The sequence below is a fragment of the Electrona antarctica genome (genome assembly GCF_951216825.1).
Source record: "Electrona antarctica genome assembly, chromosome: 1".
Taxonomy (NCBI): Eukaryota; Metazoa; Chordata; class Actinopteri; order Myctophiformes; family Myctophidae; genus Electrona; species Electrona antarctica.
In genome coordinates, this window is record NC_136806.1 from 20,536,779 (window position 1) to 20,549,424 (window position 12,646).

General features: G+C 43.0%; 1 protein-coding gene across 2 annotated transcripts in view; it reads left to right on the forward strand.

Annotated features, from left to right (window-relative positions):
* Positions 1-12,646, forward strand: part of atp8a1 (ATPase phospholipid transporting 8A1) — a 158,743-nt gene that overhangs the window by 80,071 nt on the left and 66,026 nt on the right. For both annotated transcript variants that reach the window (XM_079509325.1, XM_079509326.1), the window contains 6 exons: positions 3,615-3,720; positions 6,545-6,627; positions 7,612-7,661; positions 8,465-8,534; positions 9,024-9,108; positions 10,732-10,871. In XM_079509325.1, coding sequence (XP_079365451.1) covers positions 3,615-3,720; positions 6,545-6,627; positions 7,612-7,661; positions 8,465-8,534; positions 9,024-9,108; positions 10,732-10,871 — 534 coding nt within the window. The remainder of the gene's footprint in view (positions 1-3,614; positions 3,721-6,544; positions 6,628-7,611; positions 7,662-8,464; positions 8,535-9,023; positions 9,109-10,731; positions 10,872-12,646) is intronic.

A 12,646-nucleotide genomic window follows, 5' to 3' on the forward strand; every position in this document is an offset into this window, starting at 1 on the left:
GGCCTATCTGGTGCTCACAGTACACATGCAGATGTACACACACGTGCACGCGTGCACAGACACACACGCGCGCATATTATACTCTTGGGTCGATCTACTCTTGCAATGTTTGTGTCACACGCATACGTGCATGTAGGCATATCCGGCCGTACCTTTCAACCTGGAGCAGATTGGCATTCTGCGGGAGGCAGGGAGGGCCCTAACTGCCACCTGGGCTGCAACAGGCCCTGTGGGAGGCAGGGAGGGCCCTAACTGCCACCTGGGCTGCAACAGGCCCTGTGGGAGGCAGGGAGGGCCCTAACTGCCACCTGGGCTGCAACAGGCCCTGTGGACTTTCATTTGTGGAAAAGAATAAGCCTTTGATTCATCCTGCCTTCTTCTTTCATGGCTCCTTTGTTCTCTGACACAGTTCTCTCTTCAAAGAGCTCTCATTACAAACCAGGGGACAGTGCAGTGTGCAAGGATAAAAGAGGATTTAATTATATGCATGCACAGTGCTTCATTGAGTTATTGCAATGTTTAGAAACGTGGAGTCTCGTGTAGAGCTGCAACTGTTGATTATTTTATTTTATTATCTTGTATGTTTTGTGGGGGCATACATTTTAATTAAATATACTGTTTTTTTTTTAAATAAATTGATACAAAAAGGTAAAAAGTATCAATGTGTTAACACATTATTGTGTTATTGTTTTACATCTTTGCCTAAAATGGCATCCAAGGGGATGCCATATTGAAAGTGCTCAACTGTTGCAACCTTATTGGACTTCACGGTCCATTTATATTACTCCATCCATCCATCCATCTTCAACCGCTTATCCGTAGTCTGGTATAATCGTCATGCCCCCCCCCCCCCCCCCCCCTGCTTATATACCCCCCTCCCCCCACCGCACTTTTGTAACACTTTTTAAACGTGTCAGTGTTTAGATTATAAACAGAAGAGCATGTTTAAATGCCATGATTGCACTGAATCATCTGGCTACGCCTTCTCATTGTGATCAAGTAGCCTATTGCAGAGTACAGTACTATGCATACCCTACCTGGCAGGTGAAAACAAGCCACCAGATTAGCATTTGAATGCCTGGTCTGCATGTGTACAAGTGGACAGGCAACGCGGTCCACCCCCCTACCCCCGGGCCAGGACGAAAGAGGTGTTAAGGTGCGTTCAGACTTGGATGGTTAGAGTAGCGCGATTACATACAAAGTCAATGCAAAGACGAGAATTGCGCGAACGGTCGCGGCGCGACCTGGCACAGTACAAACGGGACGGACCGAGGCGAATATATATATTCCATAGAGTAATGATATATTCAGGTCTAATTCCTCATGGGGGCTCGAGCCCCGCCGCCCCCACGGAGTCTACGTCACTGCTTACGATGTATCTTGTGACGGACAGTCGGACGGATTAGTTTCACTTTCAGAGGAGTGTTACTGCTACCATTGTACTTTGGCTATGGGTCGTCGAATAAAGCTTGTTTTGACCAAGGACGCAATCTGGGAAAGGAATCCGAGATAAAGGCATTTGAAAGGAATGACGACTGGATGTGTGCGGCAAACAAGATGGCCAGTTAATTTTCTGTTTACTGCAGCACCTAGCACCTTAATGTGTTAATATCCATCCATTCGTCTCAGCTCCAGCTCATTATTTCTCAACCAAGAGCACACATCACACCAAAAGTAGGCCACAAGATGTACAGACTTTAATAGACGCATACTGTGTTATTTTTATATTTAATGGGGTTTTGACTTCACAGTCGGCGTACAGTGTGAATCCAACCCTGAAAAGGAAACACTTGGTTTTTAGTGGGAGATAGTCGGTTTATGTTTGCCCTAATGAGGGCGCTGATTAGGGCCTGCTGTTACTGCAGCCCCAGCCTCTGATGGGGAAGGTGGTAGTCTAGACTTGAGGCTAGCAAAGTGAGCTAGTTAACTGGAAGGTTGCTGGTTTGAAACGTTACATGGGCTGATAGAATTAAGTTGACCACTTGAATGATAACCTCTCTTCTCCCTCAACAGCCCTTGAGCGTGGTATTTCTTTACTAATTAGTCCAGTGAAGCTAAACAGTTTGACCAAGAATGGTTCAGCAGCCTGGCTCCAGGCCATAGACACCACCCACTCTGAGTGAAGCTTCAGTCTGATAATCAGCCTAGTTCAGAGTTATAAATAATAGAGACAGCACCGGAATACCCCTCCCATCCACTTGCACTGAGTTGCTCACCCAGCACATACTCCCTTTTTCACCCCTTCTTCCGGGTTGGAAAAGTGGTGGGCTCGGCCCATTCTGGGCCTATCTACATCATAGAATTGCATTCAAGAACGTACCGGGCCGAAACCATGAACGAGCACCGCCGCTGTCGTATGAGCTCTACCCATAGGTTCAACGGAGGAATTCCATGACGTAGATGGGCCCAGTTCCGCCAGAGCTGCAGTGTCCGCCAGCATGTCCGTTTGGCTTCAATGCTTCCTCTCGGTGGCTGGGGCTTGGTGCACAGTGGTTGTACAGGGCGATTCCTGGGTGTGAATGTCTTGTGTGTTTAGGGGAGAATGACGTTATAGGTCCATCAGTGCTGTCACAGTTCTTGGAAAGAAGCTGTTGTTTTCCAGTCTCTTAGTCCATGTTATGTATTCCTCATAGAATTCTCTCTAGTCATTAACCTCAGATGCTCTCACTATGTACTGTAGAGTAGACTGGGCCTGTTACTTTACATAATTAATAGATACATGTCTATTATGCAGGTACATAATTAGTCAACATATGCTATCATTCAGTTAAAAACTGCTTAATTAATTAATCTTCAACCCCCTTTGACTGCTCGTGTTTTTCACTAACCTTTGAAGAATCACCCAATGTACGTCGTTCCATTCCACCCACGGGTGCCTTTTAAAATAGCGTGCACGAGTGTCCTAGTGTGTGAAAATAATCCATGATCGTTACGTGACACGAAAGTTAGAAAAACAGGCATTCGTATTGCGCCGCGTCGTCCCATAGGAATCCATTGTATGGGGATGTTCCATCGGCCCCCACCCGGATTTTTTTTTTTTTTTTCGGTTACGTGATCCAAACGTGTGACGTGTCACAAAGAACTCGCGGAAATCGTATGATGTCTCGTGAGTTATCAAAAGCGCCCTCCAGGCTCGATAAAACAAAACCCGGGAAAGTCGTGTTTAGCCGGAAAAGACTCAATCAATTACCTCAGGAAACTTGGGTTTAGCAGTCTGTTAATGTGTATCCCTTTTGCCAAAGGGACTTTTGTTGTGGCAGATTTTATTTGTCAAGCTTGGGAAAGAAGACGGAGTACTCTGTATAAATCTGAGTTGTAATGTAATGAATTATGTAATGTAAACATGCTGTAAATGCAATTGTGAAATGGTGTCTTATAAACCCATGAGGGTTGGGCACATTGTGTGCAGGACACGGAAATAAATTATCAATCAATCATATTTGAGAAATTGCAGCCTGTCAGAATATTGTCCATGTGTATATACTGTACACTACTATATATTGCTATCTTTTGTTCTTTCCCTCCCTCCCACTCTGGCTTAATTACTCTCCCTCCCTCTGTCGGCCTGGATCCTTACCTCTCTTCCATCCCTCCTTCCCATTACTCTCTTGCAGCCGACAGCGCCTGTCATTCTAGACTTCATGACCATGATGGCCATCTGTCATACCGCGGTCCCTGAGCACACTGCGGACGGACTCACCTACCAAGCTGCATCTCCAGGTAGCACACTTTAACCCTATATACAGTTGGAGGCCATCGATATTGTCCTTTTCTTTTTGCTGTGGTTTGCGTGATCGGCGCAAAAGGACAGTTAACCCATTTTGGGCGGGAACCCCTTTTGGTGTTTTAAACTATGTTATAATTTAGCTATTGAAAAATAGCAGATCTACAAGCTCATAGCGCGCCACCGAGTGGCGCGCTATGAGCTTGTAGATCTGCTATTTTTGAAAAACCGTGAAAATTTAGAAGGATTTTTTCAGGATTTAGAAGGATTTTTAAAAGTTTTGAGGTCAGGCCTAAATGGGTCAAATGATAAGGGACAATATCGGTGGCACCCAACTGTATACTTCATTGATACTGGGTCACCTCCCTTTCCCCCTTTACTCCAAATCTCTTAGCTGAAAACCAGAGTCTCAACAACGTTGCGTTGTGACTCTTTGCCGGCTTTTCCTTTTTTTTTTGCTGAATGTTTGCCTGATTTTGCAGAATGTTACCTTGTTATGACATGTCCAGAATCGGGATGCTAGGGTTCATGTTAATTAATCCAGTAAAGTTCATTTATTTTGGGGGGTTAACACAGATCTCCGGCTGGAATCAAACCGGGGATGTTGGGTCATGTATGTTCGGTCACCTACCGGCACACGTCGGACTACTATAATTATTTTGAATGAGGAAGAGGGCAGTTTAGTGGAGTGGAGTCACAACTGAGCAGGAGGCTCTGGTGGGATTTGATCATGTGCTAACATCATTCACGTCAGTCCAAGGACACGGGCAAATTCACAATACATTATATAAGAAATTGTCAATGAGACAATTATGTAGCCGTGAATTCTAGTAGTTTTAGGGTTTACAGCTCAATGTCCTATGTTCATGTGTGAATCGGACACATTGCCACTGCACTATGACTGTATTCTACATCCGTTATGAGAACAGAAGAGGAAGAGATGACACTAAAAAATGTTCCCAAAATCAATATCCCTAACAAAAACCAAGGAAGACAAGGTTGAGTCTGCCTTAAAGGACAACTTTGTTTTTTTACAACAAGGATTCATTTATTAGTTTGTAATGATGATAATTAAAAGATGTGTGCTAAAAAAATAAATCATGTATTGCTTTCTATCGCTATAGCGATTGATAACTGAGCGGCGGCATTTGGGTAATTGGTAAAAATGTTTTTTTTTCCTACACTATGATTTTTTTCTTCTCCACAATAAGTAGGCTTTATGTCTCCGCAAACCCGAATTCATGGAGATTAGGGAAGAACTTCGCAAAAGGTTCCTAAGTTTGCATGAGTGGCCCTTTTTGAACAAAATGCCTCGTATCAAAACAAGGACCCCCAGTTTGATATGAAAAACGCCATTGAAACTTTGCACACACATCCCCACTAGGCCAAGAAAGAAATGCCACAGAATCCAGTGAAAAAAATATGTTGATTGTAACTTAAACTGTAGGTCTACAGTTCAAGAGCTATAGACCAAATTGTGAATCTGATTCTGCCTGTTATAGTGCCACCATGAGGCTGGTGTTTCACAGCAATTGGGAGCTACATTCACCCGTCTTTTAATTATTTTAATTATTATCCTTACAAACTAATAAATGAACCCTTGTTAAAAACAAAGTTGTCCTTGAAGGACCCTTGAAAGACCCCCTTGAAAACGAGTTGCTGCAATTCAAGGGACTATCCTCTAGTGAAATTTCAAAAATAAATCCAGTGTGTTTCAAGCATTTAGCATAGGCATTCTATAATCAAATGAAATGAATACACTCTAGTTGTAAGGTATCGGTAGAGACATTGCTATCCCAAGAGATTGAATTGGTGGTCTTCCAATTACAGGAGGACAGTCAAGATCACAACATCAGATGGCTATTTTTGAGACCATTATTATTCCCAGTGAAGGTTACTGCAGTGACTATAGGATATTTCGGGATATTTCTTGCTGTGATTATTCTCAGCTATGAACTCATAATATATCATTATATCAATGCTGTTCTCTCTATTTTTACTTTGCATATCAACCACCTTGACTGGATCAAAAATACTTTATTCCATCATGCGGATATGCGTCTTCATTTCACATATTGTTGCTTTTGTTTGTATAAAGATGAGGGTTTATTTTAGTATGGTCTTTTGGAGCTGAGTGGTGGAGAAGAGATACTTGGCCAAGTGAAGTGGATTTTTACTGTCTTACCCTTCAGGCTTCTAACACAAAATGTGATATGCATTTTGAATCCAAGGACTTTTAGTGCCCTAATGGCGAACTCTGGTGTGCACTAGGACGAGATGGCACATGTTTACTATCAACTCTGGTGTGCACTAGGACGAGATGGCACATGTTTACTATCATCAGCCTATACAGAGCATGTACTGTATTGTATGCCTTAAGGGCCTTGCAAACGGGGAGCGTTTTTGCGCAAGCAAGCATATTTACGTGAGCGTGGTCCCGTGAATTTGTTGCACGCGTGCTGCTCGTTACGTGCACACGCCCGCGACTCACCAGACCTGGATTCTGTTTAGCTTTTCTTTTTACGCTTGCGTTGTTGCGCCCCTCTTCAACAGACCTGGAGGAGACCTGTGTTGATCCAGGCAACAACGCCTGCGTTCCTTGCTTCACGTTTGCAAGGCCCTTTAGAGTAAAACAAATCTACGGCATAAAGTTAAAAAAAAGTTGATTTGCTTTCCTTGTGGTAAAAAACATGCCTTGGCTGATAATGAGCTTTTTCTGTACAAAATATAAATGTGGGTCTTAACATATCACATGTATTATGTTTCATAGAAAGCTGTACTGTACTGTATGTGACATGTGTTTGTTTGTTTGTTTGATAGATGAAGGAGCACTAGTGAGAGCAGCGCAGAGCCTGGGCTTTGTGTTCTCTGGCAGAACCCCAGACACCGTCATCATGGAATCGGTAAGATCGACCAGGGCAACATCATCATGAGCACCATGCAGGCTCTTCCTATTATTAAAAGTAATATACAATGCATTAATTACAAATGGATTGTATGGTGAACCTAGGGCGACATGCGTTTGCATTTGAACCTCTTCATAATAGTTTATATAAAAATCACACTTGTGTCGTGTGAAGTGAGGGGCGCCCACTGTATTTATATCGGCCACATGAGGTCTTACGTCGTTATTTAGTGCACTAAACAAATATACAAGTCCATAGACTTTGCACGGAGCAATCCTCCATGATAAGAAAAACAAATATAGTATATCATAACTTTTATATCATAGATGGTACAGACTGGTTATTTACTATAATATAATTTTGATTTTCATCAACTAACAAATTATGTTGTATATTGTGTTTTAATATAATAACTATTCATGATCATGTGTGTGTGTGTGTGTGTGTGTGTGTGTGTGTGTGTGTGTGTGTGTGTGTGTGTGTGTGTGTGTGTGTGTGTGTGTGTGTGTGTGTGTGTGTGTGTGTGTGTGTGTGTGTGTGTGTGTGTGTGTGTGTGTGTGTGTGTTCTCCAGATGTAAGGTCACCTCAGTATGTCGTTCTTTTAATGAGCTAACCTGATGACTACAGGCAGAGACACTCAGGCCAAACTTGTTCTCTGATTTTAGTCCTTTGAGAACATCTTGTTCTTTAACCTTTATTAGCCTTCTAAGGCCCTCAACATCTACTCAATCCGCCCAACTTGTACCTGGCGCTTTCCACAATTAGGGAGTAAAATTGACTCTCTTACCTTATCATTTTGCCACCGTCTGGGCAGCGCTTGTTACTGATAAATACTGTTAAAGCGCAATTAGGCCTGATTGGACGGGGACTGGGGATTGTGGTTTGTGCAGTTAGAGGCAAGATGATATCATGGAAGAAGAGTGAAGCTGACTTCACTTTCCTGTTGCAGTAACACTGAGTCTCATGTTCTTATTTTCTTAGTTTGGCTCAGAGCAGAGGTTTGAGCTGCTTCATGTCCTGGAGTTCACAAGGTATTATCTCTCTCTCAATCACTTTATCTAGGTCGAAAATATACTAACTCATATGGTCGATGCACAGAAGACAATAGTATAATTCTTTCTGTATTATTGGAATCAGAACAATAGGATTCAGGTTGAAAATCTGATTTACAAAATAAAATCACACCCGTGTGAAGTGATGATGTATCATCATACATCATCATATATCATGTCATTCTGGCCAATCACAATTTGCGTCGCTATGGAGTGATCAGCCAATCACAAGCCAATGTTTGTGTTTACACAAACCCGGAAAGCTGCCCATAGGAGGGGCTAGCGCCCCTCAATAAAGTTAACACTTTTACAACATTTTACTGTGTACAAAATGTTAAAATGGCGCTCGTTGGTAAAACATGAGTAGCTTTGCGACATACATGAATAAAAATAACTCGGGTCGCCAATTTAGTCATTTTGTTCGGGTAGTTTTATCGTTTTGTTGTGCAGATATCATGGTATTGTAATGTGCAGATACTGTGGTGCCGTAAGGTGATCATTCTTGTTTTTCCTGCAGACTTGTAAAACCTTACTCTATACAAATAGAATGAGACACGTGATGACATGTATTTTTTATTTCGAAAGACGCCTGTTCAAACAGTACAGTGTGTGATCATTTGCTCAGGTGGCTGTAACAGCTTGGGATGTTCTCTTGCTCCCTCTCTCTCTCTCTCTCTCTCCCTCTTTCTGTTTCTATCAATTTCTCTTTGTCCCCTCTCTTTATCTCTCTCTCTCTCCCTCACTCTTTGATCTGCTCCTCTCTCTCTCTGTCTCTCTCTCAGTACTAGGAAGAGGATGTCGGTCATCATGCGCATGCCATCTGGGAAGATCCGCCTCTACTGCAAAGGAGCCGTGAGTGTCTGTCTCTCTCCATGGCAACGCACGGCGAGCCATCACCATCATTACCACAGGAGTGTCTGTCGAAAAGCTTCTCTCTCCCCCTCCGCTCCCCTCACTGCCTTCCCTCTTTTAGCTGCCTTCTGCTGTTTTATGGTAGAAATGCCATATGCAAGATTAACATTTTTTTCATCACTGGCTTGGTAAAACATTTCGATGTGTGGGGGTGAAATACTATACGCCAATCAATTAAATTAAATTCAAAATGATTTATTGGCATGAGAAACAATATGTTTACATTGCCAAAGTAACAAAGGCAATCTAGTGCCTCCGTCATCAACCTTTTCCTCTAACAGCCAAGCCTCTCATCCAAGTCTCTGCTTAGGTGCTGACATTAGAAATAGGAAGGAATAGGTTTCTGTCTAAGACCTTATTCTTTTCTTCTTTGCTCTGTATACGAGTAGCCAATCACTAGGACTCTTTATTTTGTTGTTGCTGCTGCAGGACACCGTTATTTGTGACCGCCTCGCCGACAGCTCCAGGTACAAAGAGATCACACTGAAGCACCTGGAAGCGTTTGCCACCGAGGGTGAGTGGACAAACAACGCCCCCTGTTGGCCAGAAGTTATATCATCCTCTGTTAGTACTACAGTATGCATACATACGTTTTCCTTTTCACCTTTTCTCTCCTGGTAAATGTAATCATCATCACTTCACTCACTGATAGATCAACAGTTGCGTTGGAGGCTTCTTTTGTGTCCCTCACTTAAAGACATAATTTTCACGTGTTAGGATGAGAGTAAAGGTACTAGTACTAAGGTAGTAGTAGAGACAATGTGCAGAGAATAACTGCATTGTAGGTTGTGTGTACCTTTCGTCTGCTCTGTGTTTACACTGCCCCCTAGTGAAACAACAGTAGAAGGGCGTCATAAAAAGTATTTTCTGTAGACTAGTGGCAAAATGGTGAATCCGCAAAACGTATGACATCATGGCTCACGTTGGCTCGCAGCGCATATATTATTACATTGATGCAGAGCCATATAATTATGATATAATAGAGTTTCTGAACAAGCCTCCCTCCTCGCCTACAAAGCGCTGCTCATCAGCGATGGTTAATGTAAATAAAATGCCTTAATTGTGATAGGTGGCAGCCGCGGCAGCAGCGTTTATGTAGCCTAATGTATTATAAAATATATAACCATCCCGTGGCGCGCTCTGCCTGCATGCTCTGGGCTGTCTGTCAGCCTGTCTGTCACCCAATGCGTTATAGAAAGCAGACAGCGAGCGACGGCCACAACCACGTTGTTTTCTGATTTGTTATAGATTTATAATGTTCTATTATTTTCTATACTAACTATTCTCAAACACATTTCCCAATGGAAATGGAGAAATATACGGTATTGTTTACTGTCGTGTCTCTTTAGTTTCTAATGGTCACAGATCAATATTATTATTATTTTTTTTTAACATCCAATATTCAGCTATAATGACAATGTAACATTAATGTTGAATAGCAAAACCCCAACGTGGTTGACTGGTCTATTTGGCAGCCCTTTACCGCCACCTAGCGATATTATAGCGTTTTCATAAAGTGTGCGTTCTCTTGTAAAGGGTCAATAAAAAATGAGAACGCAACGGGACTTTGCCGTTTTATCTGGAGATGGTCGCCGTGTAAAAGGAGTCTCAGATCACACTGTTTTCTAAAGATCCAATACAAAATTACAACTCCTTTTAAGTTTGGATCACGTTTGAATTGCTGTTTATTTTAGAATTTGGCATTCGCTGCATGCATATTATTGCATGGAATTTGTGCCGAACCAACCAAAGTTTTAATCAAGCACGGCTCTCTCAAGACAGATTCACAATTTTAACTACAACCAGAATCGGCAGCATCTCACACGGACCTGGTTTTCATTTGCATGTTTTTGACATGCCAGAGATGGGTGGGGCTTACTAGATCACAGCATGTTGTCATTCTGACTCAGGTATTCAGAGCTCACAACTCACTTGCTGCAGGGACATAGGATGGTTACAATTGACATTGGAAATAAAATATGTAACGCCATCCTCCATCCTTGGTGCTGAGCCAAACTGTTGAAACGGTCAACGTAGAAAAAGTCAAATTTTGTGTGACATTGGACCATCAATCAACACAATCACCATGGATGTAATTATTATACGGGATTGACATTCTACTGTTCTCTCCACCCAGGGCTGCGTACTCTGTGCTATGCCGTGGCAGACATCAGTGAGTCATCCTACCAGCAGTGGTTGGAGCTTCATCACAGGGCCGGCACCTCTCTGCAGAACAGAGCCCTCAAACTGGAGGAGAGCTACGAACTCATAGAGAAGGTTTGTTACGTGTTGTTTGACCTATGAATTACAATTTAGGCATTTAGCAGACACCCTTAACTCACTCCATGCCACATGACACTTTATGACGCCTATCCCTTAATCCAGAGTGATGTACAGTAAGCAAGAACAAAATACATGGTAATACATCAAATACAAAAGAATAGTCATCATGAATGATACGTAAGCTAAGAACCCAACAGTGGAATATCTATATAATGAAACTATGCGTATACACTATTTATGCTATGTCTACATAAAATGCTATAAATTGAGCCTATATGCATATGCCGGTAAGGTCGTCGAGGCTAGGGCAAGTGCTACGGGCTAAGATTGAGTCTGAAGAGGTGGGTTTTCAGACTACGGCGGAAGATTTGGGAGTGAGTCTGCTGTTCTGATTGCAATGGGAAGTGCATTCCATAGTTTTGGAGCCAGAAGCGAGAAGAGTTTGGGACGTGTGGAGCGTTTAGCGAATGTACTTTCAACCTCCCTGCGTCGGCTGATCTGAGCGTGCAGGAGGGTCCGATCAGACTTGCAAGATATGGGGGTGCCATACCTTTGGTTGCTTTGAAGGCTAGCATCAGAGTTTTGTATTCTGTGTGAGTGTGCGGGCGGCGACAAGGAGCCAATGGAGGGAGCGGAGAAGGGAGGAAACGTGAGAATGTTGGCTGGTTGAATACCAAGGGAGCTGCAGCATTTTGGATCAATTGGAGAAGTGTGCATGCCGGTATAGGCCAGTAAGGAGGGAGGTACAATAGTCAAGTTTTGATATGAGTGATGTCTGGATAAGGAGCTGGGCTGACTCCTGGGGGAGGAAGGGTCTAATTCGTCGAATGTTATAGAGAGTGTAAAGCTACAGGATTGCGCTGTAATGTGTGCTTTGAATGAGAGCTGACTGTCCAGGACAACACCAACAAGGTTCTTGGCTGTTGGAACCGAAGTTACCAGACATTGTCTATGGAAATAATTAACTCCTGCATGGGGCAGGACTTATCTGGGAAGAAGAGAAGCTCAATGAGTGACTTATGGCTATGAGTGAGGTTCCCAGTTCGATCCCGGGCAACCCCCAGAGTTGGTGACGAAGTGTCCTTGAGCAAGACTCTGAACCCCTAATTGCTCCCCATGTGCAGGTTTTCTCCGCCATCAGTGTATGAATGTGTGTGAATGTAATGAATCAGAATCAACTTTGTCACATCACAGTTTTACAAGTATTTTTTATAGTACTATCTATGTAAGCACTATGTGTAGCACTTTGGATTAAAGCGCTATATAAATGCACCTTTTTTAGATGGATAGATGGATGGATAAAAAGGTTCCTTGATTGATTGATGACCACTACCACCATCACTTAAGTTATGGCCCATCCTGGATCTAATCCAGCCTTGTATCGCCAAGAGACATTCCAACTTGGAATGCAATGCAGTCAGCTTGGCAGGCAACATCACAATCTGTTTATTTACCTGCCTTCCCTGCTGCTTTCACCTAATGTAGGCCCCGGTTATATAAAGAGTCCATTTGAAAGCCTTCAGTTCGTCTGCAGCAGGATCCGAACGGCTTCCCTGATTCAAGCTGAAGCCATATAGCCTCCTGTGTGATTAATGTGCCCCCCCCACCCACCACACACACACACACACACACACGGAAATCTAAATAACTTGGCTGTGTGCGTGAGTGCCCGCATGTGTGTATCTGTGGCTCAAAGTTAGTACTGGGAAGTGTAATCAGTTTCCTGTGAGGAACATCTATGTGGAAGCACTAGTCAAACATCGGCGGCC